Source organism: Bubalus kerabau, chromosome 17, assembly GCF_029407905.1.
Source record: "Bubalus kerabau isolate K-KA32 ecotype Philippines breed swamp buffalo chromosome 17, PCC_UOA_SB_1v2, whole genome shotgun sequence".
Taxonomy (NCBI): domain Eukaryota; kingdom Metazoa; phylum Chordata; class Mammalia; order Artiodactyla; family Bovidae; genus Bubalus; species Bubalus kerabau.
Window position 1 is genome coordinate 49,775,521 of NC_073640.1, and position 23,363 is coordinate 49,798,883.

A 23,363-nucleotide genomic window follows, 5' to 3' on the forward strand; every position below is an offset into this window, starting at 1 on the left:
GAAAAGTATTGGGGAAAGATGTCTACATGATGCAAGCTGGACACAATGTTACAGTCTATTAAGCAGCAGTTTCTGGGACTTCCCTGGCGGCCCAGTAGTTAAGACACCGTGCTTCCACTTCAACGGGCACGGGTTCGATCCCCGGTTGAAGAACTAAGATCCCACATTCCTTGAAGTGTGGTCAAAAAAAAAAAAAAAAAGAACCCAGTTAGAAACATCGTTCTGACCTGGTTTTAACATCAGGTCAGAAATCTATAGCTAGCACTACAATCAGGGGAAAACCTGCCTTTCTATTTTCACAGCCAAGGGTGATCAACAGGCTAACAATGGGTAAGGAGCTCTGAGCAGGTGGCATAGAAAATGAAAGGCCATTTTGCTCAATATGCTCAGTGCGTAATTCCTTAAGAATATTTGCATTTTAATGGATATATTTAAGAGTAATTAGTTTAAAAACAGTTTTATTGAAATTCCAGCAGGAAAAATAACTTTACTATTGCTTATTTGATGCTCTCGTATCCCTAAACCACTCTTATTTTCCCATTTAAAGCAATTTAATTCTTCTTTTAGTAAAGCCGTTTTCTTAGAGATATGTTGGGCTTCCCAGGTGGCTCAGTGGTAAAGAATCTACCTGCCAATGCAGGAGACTCAAGAGGTGGGTTCAATCCTTGGGTCAGAAAGATTCCCTAGAGAAGAAAATGGCAACCCACTCCAGTATCCTTGCCTAGAAAATTCCATGGATGGAGGAACCTGGTGGGCCAGAGTCCATAGGTTCAAAGAGTCGGACACAACAGAGCACACACAAACACATACAGACATGTTATCGTTAGTGGTGTCTGTGTGTGTGAATGTGTGTGTTTTGAAACATGTTGGGATACATATATGTCAACAGAATCTAAGATACTATCAAAAATAATATCATTATTTTGTGTACCACAAAGGAAAAATATGCTGACATTAAACTAGGTCACATAATTGACTGTAAGATGAATTCCTATTAAGTTCTCCCTAGAATTGATGAAATATGACATATTTCTATGCATTTTTCATGGGTCAGCTGCCAGTATGTGAGTACACACAGAGGCACACACGTGCTGGTCCAAAGCAGCTCATGTGGGAGACTTGCGCTGGCACCGCCAATGACCCCACCTCCCAGTCTTCTTGTCCTTGGGTAGTACCCTCCTCCCCACAGCTTGGCCACATGACGGACTCTGAGCAGTGTGGTGTCAGCAAGCATAATGTGAGCAGAGGCTTGTTCTCTTGGAGCTATCATGTGAAGGGATCCTGCTACCCTCCTGGAGGGACCAGAGAGAGATGCTCGGTTCACTCTCAGGGGTTTCAGCCATCTTGACCGAACTCAGACATGTGAGTGCCATTGTCCAGTCCAAGCAGGCCTCCAGCTGACTGCAGCCACATGAGTGACCAAAGCAAGACAGCAGAACTGCCCAGCTCAGCCCAGACCAGACTGCAAAATCATGGCCATAAAAAGTGGTGGCTGTTTTAAGCCTTAGGTCTTGGGGTAGAGACACTGGGCTTGGATTGCTGTCCGTGAGAGGCTCCAAGCAGTGGGGGCTAACGTGGGTCAGAGGGCTTTCTGAAGGGATGAGATTGGAACGGAGGCCAGAGCAGAGGCTGTGGGGCAGATATGAGAAAAGGGCATTGTGGAGGCCTTCTGTCTTTAGTTAAGGTTTCTCCAGAAGCAGAGGCTGAGGCAAGGATTTGAGGACATGATTACCTGGAAGGGGTGGAAAACACTGGTGGGGGAAGCACGAAGTGACACAGAAAAGGAAAAAGCTGCCATGAAAGGGCATGTTAGCAAGCCAGAACCACTGGGTACAGAACTGGAGGTTCATCCCGTCAGGGAACTTTGAGAGCCCGTGTAGAACACACACAGTCATCCCCACTGATGTGGTGGGCCTGGAGCATTTACATACCATCTCCCTTCAGTCAGTCACTGGTTGAGGGCTACTGGAGTGGGAAGAGGCAAAGCGGGTACCAGTGGTCTGAGAAGGCCCGCAGGCAAAGACTTGCGTGCTGGCCCTGGCGGTCAGACCAGGCGGGGAGGGTGACAGGACGTGGACTTGGCCCCCCCACGGTGTTTGCTACAACACCCCACCCAGACACGCTCACCCAAACACAGCTCCTCAGTCACTTCCCTGCACCAATGATGAGCGATTAGAGAGTAACGGTTCCAGTTCAGGTGGAGTTTAATCGGGAGCTTCAGAGAGGGGAGGGGATTCACTGGAAATACCGACCTCTGGGGCAGGGGCCTGGTTGAGTTCTGACTTAAAAAGACCTAGGGGAACCTAACTTAGCAGAGTCCTTCCTATGTCTCAGGGTTAGGGACCTGAAGGGGCTGGGTCCTGGGGAGTTCACTGGGTCATCTTGGAGCTCTACTGGGATGGTACCAGAAGCTGTTTTTGGGGACACTCCAAGTAACATGTAAGGGAGTTATATCTGGGGTTCCAAATGTAAAGAGCTGAGTTAGCAGAGGGGACCCCGAAAGATCCTGCTGGGGAAAGGGGGGGTCTAGGGTGTTTCACAGAAACAATCAAGGGGCCTCGATTTCACAGAAATCATCAAGGGGGCTCCTTGTGGGTGGGAGAGGGGTATCATATACTGCCCCAAATATTGGGGACTGTTTACCCCCTAGCAGCCATTTTGGGGTTTTAATGTAAGACCCCAAAGACTGGACATTTTCTACATACAGTATCACGGATTTGCAACATTAGCATACGCTGGTTGTCCCACAGGACGGTGGGGACTGGAAAATCAGTCCAGGTTCTGGGTTTGCGTCCTAAGAGGACAGGCCTGGGGGTGCCACTCGGCTCCTCTTCAATAGCTGCCGGAGCTGTGGACAAAACAAGATGGGGAAGAAGTTTGAGAGGCTGCAGGGAGAGATGGGGCAGGCGCACCCTGTGAAGTTGGCAGTTAGAGAGAAGTGAGTCGACCAGATGGGTTTGAAGGTCAGATGTGTGGGAATGGGGGTGAAGCCTCGTGCACACAATGAATCAAGGTTCCTGAGCAAAGGTGTTGCTGGCTGGGAGTTCCCACCTTGTGATTAGCATTGAGGACTGGAAGTCCAAGGGGAGAAGCTAGGAGTCAGAGTCACATTTGAGGGTCAGAAGTCCCACTCTGAGGTCAGGACTAAAAGTCAGGGGGCTGGAGGTTATCCTGGGGATCAAAGGTCACGCTTTAAGGTCAGGATTCAGGGTTAAAAGTAGAGGTCATACTCTGAGGTCAGGGTTTAAATAGATATCAGGAGGAGTCACCTTATCAGGCAAGAGAGCAGACACTGAGGTGCAAGATCACTTTTGTTTTTTGGCTGTGCTGCATGGCACGTGGGATCTTAGTTCCCAGACCAGAAATCAAACCCAATCCCCTTGCAGTGGAAGTGGGAAGTCTTAACCACTGGACTGCCAGGGAAGTCCCTCAAGGTCACATTTTGAAGTCAGGGTCGGAGAAGGGTCAAGGTCACCTTCTGAGACCACAAATAACCCTCTAAAGTCAGAAATGGATGGGGTCAGAGGTTCACCCTGCAGTAGGGGCTGGCTCAGTGCTCACCCCCTCGGGGCCCGGCCCAGGCCGTAGCAGGTGGACAGGCTGCTCGTTCTCCAGGTTGCGCAGTGTTGGATCCGCTCCAGCTGCCAGCAGGCACCGCACAATGGCCTCCTGGGCCGGCCCAGGGGGCAGGGCGGCCGCCATGTGGAGGGCGGTGTTCCCATGGGCCTGGAGACAGTGAGGGGAGGACTGCTAAGGATGCACTCAGCTGGCCTGGGCTCTCAACCTAACACTCTCTATATTGCCACATTCACGTCCCACATGTCCCCTCTCACGTCCCAGAGCCCTGCTCCACACCACATTCCACACAGCCCTCTGTCTATGTCCAACATGTGCCTCTGGTCTAGGTCCATATCCCTATACATCGTCCCCTCCACAGCCACAGCCCACAGGACCCCCAGCATCCAGCTGCCTGTCTCTGCCACATCTCACCCAGTCTGCACATTCCAGCCCAAGCCCCTACCTTCATGTTGACAAAGGACCGCGGGTCTCCCCGTGGCAGTGCCAGTAGCAGCTGAACCAGGGTCGGGTTGGCAGCCTGCACAGCCAAGTGCAGAACAGTCTTGTTGCTCTTGATTTCCTGTGGAGAGGGAAATGGCGGAGGTCAGGCCAGTCCTCATACCCAGGCCTCCAGCCATGGAACCCAAGAGCCTTTAGAGACTCTGTTCCTCTTTTGCAAGCACCCATATGTACATCGGAGAAGGCAATGGCACCCCACTCCAGTACTCTGGAAAATCCCATGGACAGAGGAGCCTGGGAGGCTGCAGTCCACGGGGCCACTAAGAGCTGGAAACGACTGAATAACTTCACTTTCACTTTTCACTTTCATGCACTGGAGAAGGAAATGGCAACCCACTCTAGTGTTCTTGCCTGGAGAATCCCAGGGACGGGGGAGCCTGGTGGGCTGCCGTCTGTGGGGTCACAGAGAGTCAGACACGACTGAAGCGACTTAGCAGCAGCGGCATGTGTGCATTAAACAGTTGTATGCACTGTGCACTCTACAAGAATACCAGATTTAAGGGGGTGCCATTCAGATCATGGAGCAGAGGTAAAGACTTTGCCTGCCAATGCAGGAGACACAAGAGACATGGTTTTGATCCGTGGGTTGGGAAGATCCCCTGGAGGAGGAAATTGCAACCCACTCTAGTATTCTTGCTGGGAAAATCCCACGGACAGAGGAGCCTTGTGGGCTACAGCCCATGGGCTTGTAAAGAGTTGGACACAACTGAGCAATTGAGCGAACACAAGCTGTCATTAAGACAGTTTTCCAGCCCAGGTATCATTGAGAAAAAGACTCCTTTTCTAGTCCTCCAAAGGAGCTCTCTGGATCTCTGGACTAGCAGCTGCCCTGGTCAGCCCACATTCTATTGAACACCATAAAATGCACCAACATCCCACATGGACTATTTTATCTACAAGGATGACAGTTGAGAAGCATTTATCAGTGGACTCCTAAGCCTATATCTACTTCCATATTGAGTAGCTCTCTTCATATTTTGAAGCAAATAAAGACATTTTCCACAATGAAACTTTATTATGTGCCTTCAAAGAATCCCTAATGATAATAAACATGAAAAACTATGTGTTTAGACATAGAAAACATACTTACTAAAGGGAAACAGGGTGGGGGAGGATAAATTAGGAGTTTGGGGTTAGCAGAAACAAACTACTACATATAAAATAGACAAACAAGGTCCTACTGTGTAGCACAGGGAACTAGACTTAACATCCTGTAATAGACCATAATGGAAAAGAATATGAAATAGAATATGTATATATATGTACAAATAAATCACTTTGCTGTATACCTGAAACTAACACAACACTGTAAATCAACTATACTTCAATAAAAAATTTTTTAAAAAGGAAAAGAAAAGACATATCATTGCAATGTGTGGGCTTTATTTGGATCATAGTTTTTTTGTTTTTTTTTTTAATGAAAAAAACAAATGTATGTTACTGTGCTTGCATGCTCAGTCACTAAGTTGTGTCAGAATCTTTGTGACCCCGTGGACTACAGCCTGCCAGGCTCCTTTGTCCATGGGATTTTCCAGGCAAGAATCCTGGAGTGGGTTGCTATTTCCTTCTTGAGGGGATCTTTCCAACCCAGGGATCGAACCCTCGTCTCCTGCTTGGCAGGCGGATTCTCTACTGCTATGCCACCTGGGAAGCCCATATGTTACTTTAGAGCCAAACAAAAATTTGAACAAAAGATATTTGATATTATGAGATTGTTAATTTTTTTAAGGTGGAATAATGGTACTGAGGTTAAAAAGAATTCTTATCTTTTAAGACAAATATTTATGGGTATAATTTTACCCATAAAATTATAAGCTTGGATTTACTTAAAAATAATACAGGGAAGTAGAGAAGCAAATGGAATAGGACTAGCTTTGAGTTGCTGGTTATTTATGTTGGGTAGGTGGAGTTTATTATATCAATATAATTTTCTGTACTTTATCCGTGTTCAAAGTTCTTTAAAACAAAAAAAATCCAAAATAATGAGTGGATGTGTAATTCTTTCAGCCAGCCTTTGAAGGAGCTACTGTCAGGAAGGAGGAGAATATATGTAGTAAGAGCTGGATTACAGGGTCAGGCCACCTGGGCTTGAATTCCCTCTCTGACACTTAGAAGGTACAAGATTTTTGAGTCCTTGAGCCTCAGTTTCATTATCATTAAAATGGAGAAGGCAATAATAGCACACACATCAAAGCATGTTTGTGAAGATTCAATTAGCTAATCGGTGAAACTCAGTGTTTAATAATAGTTAAGTGCTTGATAAATATAAGCTAAAATCATTAATATTATTCCCAGCTGACAACTGAGACACAGAGAAGTGAAGTAACATGTTTAAGTTCACGCCACTGACAAGGGGCAAGTCAGCATTTATTTAGCTTTCTTGGACATTCAAGAGCTCCCATCCCACAAGCCCCCCTGGGGGCTAGCTGTCCACTGCCCAGCTCACCTGGCTGGTGTGATCAGCACCCATGTGCAGCAACATCTTGACGCAAGCCAGTCTGTCCTGGGCCTGGGTACTCAGTACTGGGGGATATAGGTCAGGTGGGTGCATAGCCACGTTGAGGGCCAGGATGGCTGTGTGGAGTGGGGTGAGGCCTGCAGAACAGAGACAGTGAGGACTCTATATCTGGAGCACTCCCCTGACCCAGCCCCACCTGCCACAACACCCTGCCCACCATTCAACTTACCCTCAAAGTCTCTGGCTTCTATGTCAACTCGAACCCCTGAGTTAATTACAGCCTGGAGGAGAAGGCAGAGAGCTGGCTTAGAGTCTCTCCAGGCCATGTAGCCCTGAAACTCAGGATCTAGGCAATCTAGCCCATCCCACTCATCCCATCTGCCAAACAGACATACCAAGAGGACTCTTGGGAGCCCATACGTAGCGGCCACGTGTAAGACAGAACGTCCTCGATGGTCAGTGGCGTTGGGTTCCGCTCCCAGGTTCAGTAGATCCTCCACAATCAGGGGTTGGTTGGCAGCAGCAGCCACCAGAAGAGGGGTCTGCAGGTGTCAGGAAAGGTCAGTCTGGGCCCCCCATCCTCTACCCTCTGAAAACCAGGGACCCAGGCCCTCAGCCCTTTTGTCCTCAGATCCAGGAGACCAAGCCTCCAGCCCTCACCTTGCCCTTATGCTCACGAATGTCTAGATGTCTGTATGCTTGGAGCATCTCAGCTGCGGCGTATGCTGCCCAGCGCAACCCCCGCGCGGCAAACAGGTGCAGGAGCCTAGGGACAGGTGGGGGGCAGCAATGAGCACAGCACCCCAGCTGAGCAGGGAGCCCGCAGACTCCACTCCCCTGTACTCACGTGTCTCCCTCCTCATCCTGCGCCAGCAGCTTTTGGGGCCCTAGAGCCAGCATGTGAGCACGGGCGGTGTCCAGGGATGGTCCAGTGACCACAGGAGGCAACTGTGGAGGTCCTGAGGGGAGCCCAGAAGCCCTCCAGGATCCTGCCTGTGGCAGGGAAGGGTCTGCATAGAGCCGAGTGTCCAGGGGGTCCTGAAGGGTACAGAGGGTGGGGAGAGCCAGTCAGCTGAGAATTCCCTCTTTCCACCACACACATATACATACAGAGTGCTAGGCAGAGTGGCTGGATGTTCCATCTGCGGCCAGTAACCCTGGACCTTTGGGCCTCAGTTTTGCCCATCTGAGGAATGGACATCTCAGAATGCTGTGCTGCATAAGGACAACTGGGCATCTCAGGGACCCTTCAGCATCCAGTTCCCATTGTCAGGCTCACCTCCATCCCCAGGGGAAATGAACACGACCGCCCTGGGTCCGAGGGTGAGTAGAAGTCAGGAGTCAGAAAACTTTCAGCAGCAGAAGCAGGATAAGAGTAGAGGCTGTCCGTGTAGGTAGCATGCTTGTTGGGGTCCCAGTCTACAAAGCCAGTGGGGGGCGCCAGGCTGCCAAGTCCAGAACCCACAGTCTCCTGGTGTGCTGGGAAGTGAGTATGGCCTGTGTGTGAGAGGAGGAGGAGGGGCAGGCCCGGTTACCAGAGTCAGGGAAGTAGCAGCCCAGACAGGAGCTGTATGAGGGCCCAGCGTCCCCAGGATACAGAAAGCTAGTACTTCTGGGGCACCAAAAGGCTGGAGGTTTGGACTGTGGGGGCCTAAATGCCTGAACACTGAGTGAGGGCCTAGACTTCAGGCTGGGAGCCTGGACCCCAGGACTACGTGCATAAACTACTGAGCTCCAGAGAATCTGGGAGATGAAACTTCTACCAGGTCTCAGCAAGAATGAGGGCCTAACACCTAAGTTCTGGAAAGTTCTAAGAGCAGGGATGTTTGAGTCCCTGGGGGAACCAAGTGAGTTTCCAGACTTACCAGCTTCACCCTCATTCACAGATGAAGTCAGGGGCTGGGCCAGGGGAGGTGGGAACTGTCCCTGTAGAGGCCGAAACAAAAAGAAACAAGGGGGAATTTATCCAGCAGACTTCTCGGTACCCATTCCCCACCTACAGGGCATCTAAGTCAGGACTACATCTCTAGTCAGCCCTGAGGGCCCTTGCCCACCAGGACATGACCTCATGGGAGTTGTAGTTTATAGGGCGTCCTGGGGCTCACCGGTAGCGCACAGGCGTCTGGCTGCTGCTGGCGGCGCCTCTGTTCTTCTAGTAGTTTCTTCACTGTCTGTGACGGGCAATGGCTGCGCTCATTCCGGCTCACTGCAGGGTGAGGAGGGAGGGAAGTTATCAGGGGTCTTTAAGTCACCCAAGGGCGCGGGGGAGTGGATCTGAACATCCTCCTCGCCCTCCCGCGCGGAAAAAACTGGCACACTGCGTCGCCTGAGAACTCCAAAGCCAATCTAAGATTTCGGGTGCGGCGCCGCAGCCGCCTCCGCCGTTTCCTTCCTTTTGCTCCGCACTTTCCCCTCTGACCCAACTTTCCACCAGCGTCGTGGAAACTAAGGAAGGGGGTGGAGGGCGCCCTCTGCAGCCCCCCTCCCTCTGACCGCCACTTCCGTGAAAAATCCCACCGCACCCTACCCCCATATCTCTCAGTCCTGAGGAATTCGGGGGGATGCCGGGCTTCCCTTCACAGAGACGCACATGCAAGTTCCCAAATCTCTCTGCCCTAGAAGCTGCCCTGATACTTTTCCTCGGGAAACCAGATATCCGAGTCCCCAGCCTCTCTCCCTGAGGAACTACGAAGTCGACAGCCCCCTGGCTCTTCAGGGATCCGAAAGTTCGGACCTTGCCCCCTTCTTCAGACCCAGGAGTCCAAACCCCACCCCACAGGAGTCTGGGAGACTCTCAACTGCTACCCCAGGACCCAGGAGTCCGGGCCTCAGCCTACTCCCCTCTAGGACCTGGGAGTCCCAGTTTCCAGACTCCTTGTTCATGCGACCCCAGAAGCCTGGGCCCTCGGCCCTCATCCGGTTCGGGCGGAAAAAGGGTTAAGCGCGGGAGGGCGGACTCGGAAACAGCCCAGACGCGACGCGCTGACGTCACGGCGCTCACGCAAGGGAATCTTCCACCTCCCGCTTCCTCTCTACCCCATACACCAGGTGTCCGGCTCCGAAACGCGGTGCGTGGCCAAGCGTGGCGCTCGTAGAATCCCCGCACATGGGGAATTCCTGCTCAGCCCGGGGACCCGGGCCGGGTGGCGATTCGGGAAATCCCAGGGTGGGAGCAGGGTCACGGGCCGAGAGCATCCCTGCAGCCAAGCCTCGGACCTTGCCTATCCAGACCTTGGCCAATTTCAAACGCCCCCAAGGACTCAATCCAGCCTCTTCTAGAGTATGGCGGCTGGGTCGCCAGCCCCTCCTTCTAGGACCCAGGCAGGGCTCGGGGCTTCCCAGCGTTTTCACTCCCAGGACCTAAGATTCCGGATCCCCAGTCCTTTAGCTCTCCGGACTCGGAGCCCAGAATCCCAGCCGCTCCGGCATCACGACCCAGGACTCTGCACCCTCTGCCCCCTGCACACATTGGGTTCTCACTCTCAGCTTGATGCTAGATCCCTCACTCTTGATGTCCATCTCCGTCCCTCAGAACCTCAGGAGTCCGTTCCCCAGCCCCTCTCTTAGGGGCCGAGCGTACTTCACCTCCCCGCCCCCCAGTTACCTCGGGGATTGCGTGGTGCTGATTGCGGGCCCCCAGGGCCCCGGCCTCGGCGCTGCGCCAGCCTCGCTGCTTCCCCGCGGAGCCGCCGCCGGGTCCCCGATATTGGACCGGGTCCCCCCGCGAGTTTTTAAACGGAGGTTCTGGCCCCGCCCAGTCCTGGGCAGGGCCCCTCCCACAAGCCCGGGAGTCCCCTTGGTGCGCTCGAGCGAATCTGGTGTCTGAATGGGCGGAGCTCATTTTGAAAGCCCGACTCCGAAGTCTCCTGGGAAAGAGGAATTGGGAACCCTATCTTTGGTCTGAGGGAGAAGGTTCCTGGGGTGGCGGACTCCTGAAGGAGGAGGGAACTGGGGACCCGAATTCCTGGATCTTTGTCCAAGTGGATGTTGGAGGCCTTGACTTCAAGGCCCTGGGCTGGTGGAGGGTTGGAGGACGCTGCCAGTAATACCAGGTCCAGGGAGAAGGGGGCTGGGGTTCTGGACTCCTTGGTCTCAAGGGAGGAAAGGTCTATAGGTAGAGTGATATAGATGGACTCAAATTTCCCCTCTTCCCCACATCACCTTCTTTTTCAGAGGCCGGTTCTCATTTGTTCATTCGTCGTTAAAAAGAATTTATTACTGCAAGGGAGGCACTTTGCTGGGTGCTGTGGTGTAGCTGTGAACTAAGCAGGCAGGAATTCCCAGCCCTAGAGCAGACTGTCATTCCAGTGGGAGGCTCGTTTCTCAGTTCCCATCTTGGTGACCATGTAAATCACATTTCTCCCCTGCGTTCAAGACTGTGCTCTCCTAGTTCTCCTCCCTCACTTGCTGCTCCTTCCGTTTTCCTGCCTGTTTACTCCTCTTCACCCTTTCTTGGTGCTGGGGGAGGTAGTGTTGCTCCTCTGTCTCTACTCGCTTCCTTGATGATCTCATCCAGTCTTATGGCTTTAAATACCATCCATGAGCCATCAGTCCCCAAATTTACATCTCCAGACCAGACATCCCGTGAACTCAAAAGAGGCCGCTATGGTCATTCAGCTTCTCCACAGGGAGCTCTATCAGGCATTTCCAACTCAGTTTGCCAAACCTGGGCACTTTTTCATCTAAACCTACTTCCCCTCCTTCTCCATCCTGTCAAAGGATTCTCTGTCCTTCTTAGTTGCTCAGACCAGAATCTTCGGTCATCCTGGATCCCTCTCTCTCATACACACTCATATCCACTCCATCAGCAAGTTTTGTCGTCTCTACTTTAAAAATCTTGCCAGAATCTCCCCAGTGCCCACACCCTGGTCTACCTGTCATGTCTCACCTGGACAATCATAGCAGCCTCACTGGTCTCTCTGACCCTCCCCCTGGTTTGTCCCTGAAGGCAGTCAGAGGGATCCATCACCTCTCCCCCTCCCACACAGACACACAGGAAGCAGGTGGCCTTGTCACCAACAGGGTGACATCCGCTATTGCTGCCTCTCCACTCCCCCATTGTTCCTCAGGACTTCTCTGGACCTAAGCCCTTTGAGAGGTCCCTTCCAGCCCCCAGCCCACCATGGTCCCACCAGGCAACATCCTGTTCCTGCTTTTGCTCCCAGGTGAAGCCAGTGGTTACGGGGGCTGGAGGGGGTGGTGTTAGAGTTTTGTGAACAGGACAGTTTGGGGTGGCATCTGAAGGGAGGGGTGCTGAGGGCGGGTCCTTCTCTCAGTGCCCTTTCCTTTCCAGAAATAAATTTCTGGGCCGCTTCTTTGGGAAGGGAAGCTGAATTTGGATGGCTGCCTGTCCATCCCCTTCTATTGCTGGGTCTCTGCCTCTACTTCTGATTTCCTGTCTCTCTCTGGGTCTCTGGGTGCTCCCCTCCCACTTGGCCCCTCTTCTCATTTGATCTCTCCGGAGTGGAGGTTATTTCTCAGGGCATCTCCTTTCCCTGCGCCCTGTTTTGAGAACCACCTCTGCCCACTGATCTGCCTTCCCTCTCCTTTCACAGTGGCTACAGCTCAGATGACCCCAGGTGAGAAATCAACACCCCCTCCCCTTCATGGCATCACTTCAGGTCCTCCTTCCATTCCTAAAGTGTGGCCTGTGAGTCCGGAATCTCACTTCTCATCCTCTAGTTGGAGCCGCCAGAGGATCTGCAGCCCTCTCTGGGTCCCCACTTCACCATCCTCATCACCAAACTGAAGGCCCAACAATGCGCCAACCCCCCGACCTGTCTTCAGGGGTACTCACTGTGCCCAAAGCACAGTCCTGGGAGCCCTAGGACATCCCCAGCTTCTCTCTGAATCTCCATCACCCCTCTCCTTCCCCAGGAATTCTGGGACATCCATCCCCAAAGGGATTTCCTTTGTATCGTATGCCTGAAGCCCAGCCTTGAGCGTCAGGAACCCCCTCAGCCGCCTTCTTGTCTTGGTCCCCACCCTTTAGGTTCCTGTTCCGGATGTGGGCCCCTCTCTCTGCCACTCCTGGCAGGCCTTGTGGCTGCGGATGCTGTTGTGTCACTGCTAATTGTGGTGGTGGTGTTTGTGTGTGCGCGCCTACGCAGCAGGCCCACCCAAGGTGAGAGTAGGGACAGGGCTGGGCCTAAAGGGACAAGATGTCCCCAGGGAGGGGGTCCCCAGGGTGGGGCCCCCCTTGGGCAAGCCCTCGAGGTTCCGGGGAAACCCTGGGGGCGGTGCTTGGGGGAACTCCTGAGAAAACCCCTGAGGCTGGGGGTCCCCAAGGGGGTGGAAATGTGGGTGGGAGGTGGGTGGTTAGGCCTCGTGTTTGCTCTCCCCCACCCCCAGAAGATGACAAAATCTACATCAACATGCCTGGCAGGGGTTGACTTCCCTGTAACTGCAAGTTTTGACTTCTGACCCTCTCATCCTGCATGTGGGTGGCAGCACAAGAAAATCCACCCTGGTTTGGGGCTGGAATAAAGCCATTGAAATACCTCTTGTTCTAATTCTTTCTCCAAGGCTCCTTCTCATTTATCTGTTTTCTGGGTCCTTGATCCCCCCAGGACTCCATATATCCCTACCCCATCAGCCCAGGGATCTGGAATAACTCAGCATTGTTTGTGTGCTCCAATGTTTATTTGGGGGCAGTAGTGGGGAGAGGTCTGACATCTCATGGAGGCCACTCTGTGGATCTGTGTCTTGATGGGATTAGGAGTAGAGTGCTGAGCAGGCCTCAGGAATGACTGGATCCAGGCATCAGGTCGTTGACTGCCCTGCTTTGGACTCATCTGTAATATGGCCTCTGTGTGTTGAGGTCGCTGTAGACATCTGTCCTCTGGCCTTGGAGCTCCTAAGGGATGGACAGGGTATGGACCATCAGTGAAAGGACCACCAGGGTGTGGACCAAATAAACTGAAAATCTAGCTTTCTTCCAGGGGCTGGCAAGGCCCCTGGCAGCTTTTTCAACTTTGTGGCCATGAAAGAGATCTGGGATTTTATTCAAGGGCATTCAATGTTCCCCTCTTCCCTGTGCCTCACCATTACGCCCCAGGCAAGGGGCCTTTGGGTGTGCTTTTCTCTCTGCCTGGAACACCAGTTCCCCAGATATTCCCATGGGAGGTTCCTTCTCCCGCTTCTAGTCTCAGCTCATGGAATTTTCTCAGAGAGGCATTTCTTTTTTCCTTTGACCACATGGCATGTGGAACAGAGATCAAACCTGGGCCCCCTGCATTGGAAGCACAGAGTCTTAACCACTGGACCACCAGGGAATTCCCTGAGAGGCATTTCTTGGTTTCCTCATCTCTAGTTTCTCCTCCTCACACCCCAGTCGTTGTCACATCAATCTGCTTTATTTTCTTCACACTGCCTCCCCAAGTGATCTTGTTAGTTTGCTTCAAGACTGTCTCTCCAGCTAGGATGTAAGCTCGCCAGCATCTAGCCTAAACAAGCCCTCAACAAATTTCACCAAAGGAATGAATAAATTGGGGCTTTGCCCTAAAGTGTCACTGCCTCCCAGTAACTGGGAATTCCCTTGAGTCTTCTGGTCCTCATGGAGCCAAACTTGAGATTCTTATACTTTACAGAGAGACTTTCAAGCCACAAGTGGGACAAACCAGAGCTGGCTGCAGACAAGTAAAACAGACTTCACAGAGCAGGGTTCACAGTGGGGGTGAGGTAAGGGTCTGTGGCCCAAGATGCCAGCCTCAGATAGAATCCCTAAAATCACATACAAATGCCTGGTCTGGGAGTTCATCTTTCTGAAGAGGGTCTGTTTGTCTTCCATTAGATTCTCAGAGGAACTCATGACCCCGTAAAGGGTTAAGAATAACACTGACAGGGTGTGGGAGATGGAAAGATGACATTTGCGTCATGGTTCTTAGTTGCGGCCTGTGGGATCTAGTTCCCTAACCAGGGATTGAACCTGAGCTCCCTGCATTGGGAGCACGGAGTCTTAGCCATTGGACCACCAGGGAAGTCCCTGTATCATAGCTCTTAAGGAGGGTTTCAAGGATACTTGCACTGCCCATAGATTATATACACAGTTTTACATTTTTAGTATGGATTTTTCAAAGGATTTTCTCTGGCTTTTGTCAGTTTCTCAAAAGGATACAAGATCTGCTCCCTGCCTCCCACTATTAATTCTAAAACTCCTCATTTTAAAGTTACCAAATTGGGTTGAATTATATCCTCTGCTCTTCGGAGGACTTCTCTGAGAAATCAGCATGTCCTGGCCTGGGCTTTTCCTGCCTTCTGGCTGAGGCAAACCATCCCTGAATTTCCCCTCCGTACATTTTAAACTGAGCCTAAGGTCATGACTGATCACTGAAAGCGGTTTTGGACGCTTCATCTTCAATGTTTGAGGAGCTCCTGAGAAAGTGGCTTCAGGGTCTGGGTTCTGCGGGGACTGCGGGAGGGCCATTTCGGACAGACAACCACAGGGCCGGAGTGAGAGATGAAGCAAGAACTTGGTTTCCTTACCTGATAATGCGACTCTGTCTCTGTGATGTGCTGTTTCCGGGTCACTGCTTGGGGGTGGGGTGAGAATTGGGACTATTTTCTTGTTCCAAAGTCAGTCCCTCCATCACCTCCCTTTGGGTGGTTGTAACTTGGGAGCTTACCCTTCCCTTGCCAGGCAAGTCCTCAGAGGGTCCCAGGCCATCCCTAGCCAGCCCCACTCACCCTCCGTAGCCCCTCGCCCCCGAGGGACCAGCCGACCCAGGTAGTACACAGCCAGAGCGATGAGGAGGGTCAGCATCAGGTCCCCCAGCACGATCCCTGCCAGCACGCCCGGGCTCACCGAGGAGCAGTTGCATTCTGGGAATGGATGTGGTACAGGAGTCAGGGGAGACCACTGGGAGTGGGAATTGGGAGGAGGTGTCAGTCATTGGAGGGGACGGGTGGAGAGACTGAGGAAGGGTCCAGAGGTGGGGTGATCTTTGGGAGGTAGGGCGGGGGATTGCAGGTTCTAGACCTACCACTCTGGGCCTGGACAAGGCTGAGACCTGAGGAGAGGAAAAGAAGGTAAACTGAGACAGGGGGCTGTGACTGCGGGGTAGGCATAGAAGCTGGGGAGGGTGTCTCCTGATCCCCGGCGGGCATGAGAGGGACTTGGGGGCTGTCCTCAAGGCCTCTGGACTGTTCCTTCTACATCGACTTGTCCTGTCGCAACACTCTTAGAGTCCCCTCCCTCTGCTTCTCCCTGAGGCTAAATCTTGGGGTGGGTAGGGGCGCAGGCTCTGGGAGAGACTCATAGGGTTTGGGGGGCTGGGGATCTGCTGCAGTCCCAACACTCCCCCGCCCCACTTCGATTCTCTCTTTCCGCCCAGCTCCCTGCCCTGCCCCGTGCTGAGCCCAGAAGCTGCAGAAGCCCCCAACTCACCACCCACAGTCAGAAGGAGAGATAGGAGCCTGTCGGAGGGTCTAAGGCCCTCCATGATGCAGGCAACGCTGCTGGACACCACAGTCCAAGGCGGGTGGGATGTGGCGTAGTGTCCAACCCAGTAAAGGAGGAAGTCTGAGGTGGGTGGTGGCAGGAGGGAGGAGGGGACAATGGGGGAGGAGGAACAGAGACAGGCAGACATCACCAAAGAGAATCAGGCCCAGACACCCCAGGCTGCAGCCTCTAGTGGTTAGAATGCAGGGCAATGGGCGCATGTGTCCATTCAACCTTCACCCCCAGACAGAGGTCCGCCATCATTGTCACAGGAGGGGCCCTGGCTGACCGTGATCGGAGCTAATCTCTGCCTCTTCCTGGCTGGACAACCTTGAGCAAGTCACTCAACCTCTCTGGGCCTCAGTTTCCTCACCTGTAAAACAAGGAGTAAAATAGTACCTACTTTGAAGGGTGTTGTGGGGTCGAATGAATTTGTATCTCTAGAACAGGGTCTGACCCTTGTCAGCTTTTTATAAGCACCAGTTATATTTATGTAACAATCAGAACCTTGTAATGTTCATAGGATATTAAAAGAGACCACCAGGATATGGGTTTTAGTAACGCACAGGCACCCTGTCCAAGTGTTAATGCATTTAAACCCAAGCACACCATTCTGAGGCGGCTTTCCTGGTAGCTCAGTTGGTAAAGAATCCACCTGTAATTCAGGAGACCCTGGTTTGATTCCTGGGATAGGAAGATCACCTGGAGAAGGGATAGGCTACCCACTCTAGTATTCTTGGGTTTCCCTGGTGGCTCAGATGGTAAAGAATCCACCTGGAATGTGGGAGACCTGGGTTCTATCCCTGGGTTGGGAAGATCCCCTGGAGGAGGGATAGGCTACCCACTCCAGTATTCTTGCCTGGAGAATCCCCATGGACAGAGGTGCCTGGTGGGCTACAGTCCATGGGATCCCGAAGAGTCGGACATGACTAAACAATGAAACACAGCACACCCTTCTGAGGAGGTCGATGCTTTTATTCCATTTTAGAGAAGGACAAAGACACTCGCCCCCAAGTGACACAGCAAATAAAGGTGGACATAGAACCCAGGACCCAAAGACAGATACCTGGCCCTTAAAGAAAAAAAGAGCCAAGATGGAGGCGAGGGAAGGAGAAAGTGATGACCAGGCAGAGAAAGAGGGAGAAGACTAGGCAGTCACACAGATCCACACAGCACAGACCCAGGCCTAGGGCTTTGGGGTGAGGAAGGTGGGGGCAAGGGGTGACACTCGGCCAGGCTGGGCTGCCCCCGCCAAATGAGGAAGTGGCTGGAAGCCCGTACTGAGGAAGGCCACCCAGGAGATGACAAGGACTTTTAGCCCCAACAGGAGAGGAGCCACAGCTGGGGAAGGAGGAACCTGAGGTTAGGGGGTATAGGGGGATGGGCCAGCGGCAGGAAGCCCCGTCCAGGCAGCACACCCACAGCTCCCCGGGCCTGGGCTCAGGAGAGAAAAAGGGGAAACTGGATGCCAGTCATGGGACAGAGTCTGAGTGACCTGTTGGAGTCGGGGGTGGGTATTTGGAGTCCGGAAGAGGGTCACAGCCGAGCCCCAGGCGGCGCTGGTTATTAAACACTGCCACTGCCCAGGCCTGGCCGAGTCCTGTCACAGAAGAATCAACACGCCACTACCACCACCAGGTCTGGAGTGAGCAGGGCCTGCCTGCTCAGGCGTCTCAAGGTGGCTGAAGCACAGTGAGCCAGGGGCAATCAGGGACCAGAGGAAGTTCTGAGCCAGGAGGGCCCTGATCTGACTCAGGAGTCAACAGGCTTCCTCTGGCTGGGCGTGGGGACCTGACTACTGGGGGCAGGGGTGGGAGCAGGGGGCCAGGATGCGGCAGCAGTGGTCCAGTTTCTTGTGAGGATTTTGTGAGGTCCGTGAAAATCAGGCCTGCCTAGCACACAGTAAATACTCAGTGAATGTTAATCATTATCAATATCATTGTTGTTATTGTTACTAGCAATTCAAGGCTTCCCAGGTGACTCAGTGGTAAAGAATCTGCAGACATGGGTTCAATCCTTGGATCAGTAAGATCTCCTGGAGAAGCAAATGGCAACCCACTCCAATATTCTTGCCTAGAGAACCTCAAGGACAGAGGAGACTGGCGGGCTATAGTCCATGGAGTCACAAAAGAGTCGGACACACCATAGTGACTAAACAATTCGTGTCTCCAGTTCTGGGCTCCCCTTCAGAAAAAAATCCTCCTTCTACCTCTCAGTCTCAGCCTCCTGATCTGATTCTTCCAATTCCAGCCAGGCCCGGGCTGTCCCCAGTCCAACAGCCCCACAACCCAGGCACCATCCAATCAGATGTGGCTGCAGGGCTGGGTCGGAGTCTTGGGGTCCCCCTTTGGCTGCTGAGATGTGGGGAAGTCCGAGGTGTTCCAAGGGAATGGGCTGAGGTGGTGGCAATGTGAAGCATTCCAATATTTTAACCACATGTACAGCTGTACTCCCCAGAAATGGAAATGTCAGCCCACTCCAGTGTTCTTGCCTGGAGAATTCCATGAATGGAAGAGCCTGGTGGGCTGCAGTCCATACAGCCCATGGGGTCGCAAAGAGATGGACACAACTGAGTGACAAAGCACAAGCATAGCTGTACAGGAACAGACCCTAATATGCCAGTTGATCTCCAGTCCAGGGTCTCCATCCCACTGGGGAAAGGAAGAGACAGAGATGAAGGGCAGACCCCTCCCCACAGTGCCCAACTCCAGGAAGCAGGACTGCCCCGAACCCCACAAGATCTGTAAAGTGTCTCAGACTCTCTTGGCAGCAGCCCAAGTGTTGGGGTTGTTGACTTTCCCAGAAAACAAGCCATGGGTTGAGTCTGTGACAAGCTCGCCTCTGTGGAAGCTACAGTCCCTTCCCCCACTCCCTGCTTCCATTCTCCCCATCCCCACCAGCGTCCACCCTCCCCCCAGCAGCCAAGGGAAGCTTTCTGAAAAGTGAGGCACATCACTCACTTTTTTAAATGGCTGAAGGATTTGAACAGACACGTCACCAAAGAAGAGATGTGACTAGCCGAATAACACGTGAAAAAGCGTTCAACATCATTAGTCATGAGGGAAATACAAGCTAAAACCACAGTGAAACACCACTACACGCCCACTAGAGTGACGAAAATTAAAAAGACAGACCCTGTCAAGTGTCAGCAGACATGAGGAGCAGTTGGAAATGTGGAATAGAACCACCACCTTGGAAAAGAGCTTGGTAGTTTCTTATAAATTTAAATAGTCACAGGGACTTCTATGGTGGTCCGGTGGTTAAGAATTTGTCCTGCAGTGCAAGGGGCATGTGTTCAATACCTGATTGGGGAACTAGGATTCCACATGCCTTGCATGCCTAAGCTGTGCAACACCACAATGGAATATCCTGAGTGTTGTAACTAAGACCTGACATTGCCCCCAAAATAAATACATATATTTTAAAATTTTAAATAGTCACCTACACATCAGATCAGATCAGTCACTCAGTCGTGTCCGACTCTTTGCGACCCCATGAATCGCAGCACGCCATCCAGCAATTCCACAAAGGAAGGTGTTTACTGCAGAGAACTGCAAACACATATTCAGGGACTTGCCTGGTGGTCCAGCAGATAGCACTCAGCACTCTCAGTGTGACCAGGCTGGTAGGGATGGGGCACCCGCGTTCAATCCCTGGTCCGGGAACCCAGGAATTGAACTCCCAGATACCGCAACTAAGCCTACAAGCGTCAACTAAAGAACCCTGCACGCCCAGCTAAGGGCCCACGTGCCTTGGCGAGCACCCAGTGCAGCCAAAATAAATAATAAAAATTTTTTAATTAAAAAAAGAAAACATATGTTTATATAAAGACCTGTCCATCTCTCTGTCCTCCCCTCTTTCCTCTCTTCCCTCACTTCCCCTACTGGAGCTACACTGGCCTTCTTGCTGTTTCTCCAGTAAGTCAAGCTCATTCTCACCTCAGGGCCTTTATACCTGCTGTCCCCCATGCAGAATTTTCCTCTGGGCCTCTGGCCACTAGACTAAAGACTGTATCTCCTGGCTTCATTTGCATTTAAAAGGCCATATGACTTCACTCTGGCTGATGGGCCATGTTGGAAGTGAATGAGCAATGTATAGGCCATGGCTTTCATGGAAGCGTAGACTCTATCCTTCTTCAACTTTCTCATTTGCTGGAATTTCAATAAGGGAGTGATCACATTAAAACAAGTGGACGAGGGCAACATGATAAGGACAAAAGAGCAACAGGATAGAAGGAACCTCTGTACCCATCACATTGGAGGAGCCCTGGACTCATGAGAGGGAGAAACTTCTACCTCATTTAAGCCACCCATGGTAGGTAGTCTCCAAAAACAGTCACCAAGATTTTCTTCATCTCAATATGCACATACTATCCCTCTCATCAAGAATTACAGAGGGGGAACTTCTCTGGTGGTCCAGTGGTTGGGACTCCACACACTTCCACTGCAAGGATAGTGAGGGGCACAGGTTTGATCCCTGGTCAGGGAACTAAGATCTCACATGCCATGTGGCATGGCCAAAAACAAATACATTTCAAAAAAACTTCCCTGGTGGGGAACTCAAGCCAGGGTTCTGTGACAATCTAGAAGGGTGGGATGGGGAGGGAGGCAGCAGGCAGGTTCAAGAGAGAGGGGATATATGTACACCTATGGCTGATTCATGTTGATGTATGGCAGAAATCAACATAATATTGTAAGGCAATTATTATTCAATTAAAAATAAATAAATTAAAAAAAAAACCTACCATGGTGGTCTAGTGACTAAGTCTCCATGCTCCCAACACAGGGGGACCAGGTTTGATCACTGGCCAGGGAACTACATCCCACATGACACAGCTGAAAGATCCTTTGGGCCACAACTAAGACAAATATATATATATATTTAAGTTACAGAGTCCATTTTCCCTCCCCTTGAATCTGAGCCAAATTCATGACTTGCTTTGATTTAGAACACAGTGAAAGTGATGCTGTGCCAGTTCTGAGCCTGGGCTGTAGGAAACCTTACAGCTTTTGCTCTTACTCTCCTGGAATTCAGCTGCCATGCTGTAAGGAAGTCCAAGCTCCCTTCCTGGAGAGTGAAGTCATACAAAGAGGCCCTAGAGGATAAGATACCATGAGGAGAGAGAGGCCACAAGGATAAGATCCAAGGCACCCTGGCAGACAGGAAGTGCCCAGGGCTCCAAAAGATCCAGTCATCTTGGATCTTCTGTGCCCTTCCAGCCACCAGCTAAATGCAGAGCCCCTTGAGTGACCCCCAGGCAATACCACATGAAGCAGAAGAATCATTCCATCAGCTCACAGTATAGAATCATGTTGTTCTAAGCCACTACATGTTGGGATGGTCTGTTACAAAAGCAGACAATGGAAACAGCCCTGGTATTTTGGGGGACCTTGTGCGTATGTGTGCATTAGGTCCCTTCACTTGTATCCGACTCTGTGACCCCACAGACTGTAGCCCGCCAGGCTCCTCGGTCCATGGGATTCTCCAGGCGAGAATACTGGAGTGGGTTGCCATGCCCTCCTCCAGGGAATCTTCCCTACCCAGGAATCAAACCAGTGTCTCTTATGTCTCTGACATTGGCAGACGAGTTCTTTACCACAAGAGCCACATAGGAAGCCCTAGAGGGCAGGGGACCTTGCAACTACAACCAACTCTGTAGTTTCAAATGCCCTGCTTGAACTAGCTGAGTTTACAGGGTGAAGTTTGTGAAGATTTGGAGATTAGTGCACACATGATTGAAGAGGAAAGCCGAGCACCCAAATATCAGAGGGAAGGAAGTGATGGAATTTTGGATGAATCTGGATGGACACACACCCGTACCACAGCTGCAAGGAAAAGTGGGAAAATGGATTTCTGAGGAGGTTGAATTCATAAGGTAAGAAATTCCTAAAAAGTAGAAGACAGCCAAAAAAAAAAAAAAAACCCAAAAAACTGAGATGATGTTCAGAGGGCTCTGGACGTCTGGGATAGAAGGCATGAGAACTGTCCAAAATACCAGGGGAGCCAATCCATCCAGCCTCCCTTACCCTTCCTAGGTAGGATAATAGTTTGATTCTTTGGTTAAAACAAAAAGAAAAACCACAGTAAGATACCACTCCACATCTATTCGAATGGCAAACAACAGCAATAAATGGACAATATCTAGAGCTGCCAAGGATGTGAACAGTTGGAACTCTCATGCATTGTTGATAGGAGTGCAAAATAGTACAGATACTTTAGATAACAGTTCAGTTGTTTCTTATAAAGTTAAACATATTCTTACTGTATGATCCAACAATACCATTCCTAGGTATTTACCCAAGAGAAATGAAAACTTAAATTCACATAAAAAGCAGTTTTCCATATGAATAGTGGCTTTAGTCATAATGTCCAAACTAGAAACAACCCAAGTGTTCTTCAGCAGATGAATGGACAACCTGTGGTATATCCGTACAATGGAATCCTGTTTGGGAAGCGTGCTAAATTGCTTCAGTCGTGTCTGACTCTTTGCGAGTTGGACACAACTTAGCAACTGAAAAATAACAGTGTATTTGTCAAGCCCATAGAACAGTACACTAAAAAGGATGAATTTTACTCTATGTAAGTTCTATGTGCATTCATGCTTGGTTGCTCAGTCGTGTCTGACTCTTTGAGACCCCTTGGACTGTAGCCCCACCAGGCTCTGCTGTACATGGGATTTCCCAGGCAAGAATACTGGAGTGAGTTACCATTCCCTCCTCCAGGGGATCTTCCTGACCCAGGGATCAAATTTGAGTCTCCTGCATTGGCAGGCGGATTCTTTACTACTGAGTCACCAGGGAAGCAAGGTTGAATGCCCCTCATCAACAGACATTGCTCTTTCCCCTTCTACTGGAATAGCATTTGGAATCAGACATCTGGTCCCCAGGCCAAGACTATGTTTCTCAGTCTCTTTGGAGCCAGGTGAGGCCTCATAACTGTCTTCTGGATGATAGAATGAGGGAAGAAATAAAGCAGGCAACTTCAGGTTGTGTTTCTAAAGGCAAAAGTGAGACTCTCCCTGTCTCTGCCCTTCCTCTTGGCTGGAATGTGGCCCTGGCGCTGGCAGTAGGCAGGCATCTTAGACCACAGTGGCTGAGTTTTCATTCATAAAATGAAGGTCTTTTAAATATAATTAAGGTAATCCTTGATGGATTTATCAATTGTGGTTCACCCATATCATCAATGCAGTCATTACGAATGAATTAGAACTCTACAAGCTGATCTGAAGGGATTTTAACTGAGAAAAGCTAGATGCAAAGAAGTGATTCTATTGGTGGTATGAGTGCAATGATTAAAATGAATCCTTTATAAATATGTATGTATATATATGTTTGCATATTTGAGTGATGGTGGAGAAAACTACCTAAGGATACACTCAGGCTGTTAACG

At 51.1% G+C, this 23,363-nt stretch overlaps 3 protein-coding genes across 5 annotated transcripts; 1 reads left to right on the forward strand and 2 right to left on the reverse strand.

Annotated features, from left to right (window-relative positions):
- Nucleotides 1–2,186: 2,186 nt before the first annotated feature.
- Nucleotides 2,187–9,455, reverse strand: NFKBID (NFKB inhibitor delta). 3 transcript variants are annotated; one of them, XM_055552859.1, is made up of 12 exons: nt 9,063–9,090; nt 8,641–8,741; nt 8,401–8,461; nt 7,815–8,032; nt 7,383–7,573; nt 7,196–7,301; nt 6,931–7,077; nt 6,765–6,816; nt 6,524–6,672; nt 4,022–4,138; nt 3,562–3,726; nt 2,187–2,848 (listed from the first exon to the last, which is right to left on the reverse strand). In XM_055552859.1, the coding sequence occupies exons 4-12, from the start codon at nt 7,818–7,820 to the stop codon at nt 2,795–2,797; spliced, it is 987 nt and encodes a 328-aa protein (XP_055408834.1). In that variant the 5' UTR covers nt 7,821–8,032; nt 8,401–8,461; nt 8,641–8,741; nt 9,063–9,090; the 3' UTR covers nt 2,187–2,794. The 3 variants fall into 3 exon arrangements, with proteins under 3 accessions (XP_055408834.1, XP_055408833.1, XP_055408832.1); XM_055552858.1 differs by lacking the exon at nt 7,815–8,032 and having other exon boundaries at nt 9,063–9,455; XM_055552857.1 differs by lacking the exons at nt 7,815–8,032; nt 9,063–9,090 and having other exon boundaries at nt 8,641–9,043.
- A 15-nt stretch (nt 9,456–9,470) lies between these two features.
- HCST (hematopoietic cell signal transducer) lies at nt 9,471–13,036 on the forward strand. Its single transcript, XM_055552862.1, has 5 exons — nt 9,471–9,603; nt 11,605–11,700; nt 12,091–12,114; nt 12,528–12,659; nt 12,887–13,036. The coding sequence occupies exons 2-5, from the start codon at nt 11,658–11,660 to the stop codon at nt 12,925–12,927; spliced, it is 240 nt and encodes a 79-aa protein (XP_055408837.1). The 5' UTR covers nt 9,471–9,603; nt 11,605–11,657; the 3' UTR covers nt 12,928–13,036.
- Nucleotides 13,037–13,144: 108 nt separating this feature from the next.
- TYROBP (transmembrane immune signaling adaptor TYROBP) lies at nt 13,145–16,046 on the reverse strand. Its single transcript, XM_055552860.1, has 5 exons — nt 15,921–16,046; nt 15,517–15,543; nt 15,221–15,355; nt 15,020–15,066; nt 13,145–13,391 (listed from the first exon to the last, which is right to left on the reverse strand). The coding sequence occupies exons 1-5, from the start codon at nt 15,973–15,975 to the stop codon at nt 13,326–13,328; spliced, it is 330 nt and encodes a 109-aa protein (XP_055408835.1). The 5' UTR covers nt 15,976–16,046; the 3' UTR covers nt 13,145–13,325.
- Between the last annotated feature and the right edge of the window lie 7,317 nt (nt 16,047–23,363).

What these genes read in the sequence shown, in the direction of transcription:
- NFKBID (XM_055552858.1), bottom strand. An exon ending in GTGCTGATCACACCAGCCAG is followed by an intron (nt 4,139 to 6,523) that starts GTGAGCTGGGCA and finishes CCCTCTCCACAG; the next exon opens with GAAATCAAGAGCAACAAGAC. An exon ending in CTGGGCCGGGCCCCGAGGGG is followed by an intron (nt 2,849 to 3,561) that starts GTGAGCACTGAG and finishes TTTTGTCCACAG; the next exon opens with CTCCGGCAGCTATTGAAGAG.
- HCST (XM_055552862.1), top strand. Translation starts at nt 11,658, where the DNA reads ATGGTCCCACCAGGCAACATCCTGTTCCTGCTTTTGCTCCCAG. An exon ending in GTTCCTGCTTTTGCTCCCAG is followed by an intron (nt 11,701 to 12,090) that starts GTGAAGCCAGTG and finishes CTCCTTTCACAG; the next exon opens with TGGCTACAGCTCAGATGACC. An exon ending in TACAGCTCAGATGACCCCAG is followed by an intron (nt 12,115 to 12,527) that starts GTGAGAAATCAA and finishes CCCACCCTTTAG; the next exon opens with GTTCCTGTTCCGGATGTGGG.
- TYROBP (XM_055552860.1), bottom strand. Translation starts at nt 15,975, where the DNA reads ATGGAGGGCCTTAGACCCTCCGACAGGCTCCTATCTCTCCTTCTGACT. An exon ending in CCTTGTCCAGGCCCAGAGTG is followed by an intron (nt 15,356 to 15,516) that starts GTAGGTCTAGAA and finishes ATCCATTCCCAG; the next exon opens with AATGCAACTGCTCCTCGGTG. An exon ending in GGGGCGAGGGGCTACGGAGG is followed by an intron (nt 15,067 to 15,220) that starts GTGAGTGGGGCT and finishes CCCACCCCCAAG; the next exon opens with CAGTGACCCGGAAACAGCAC.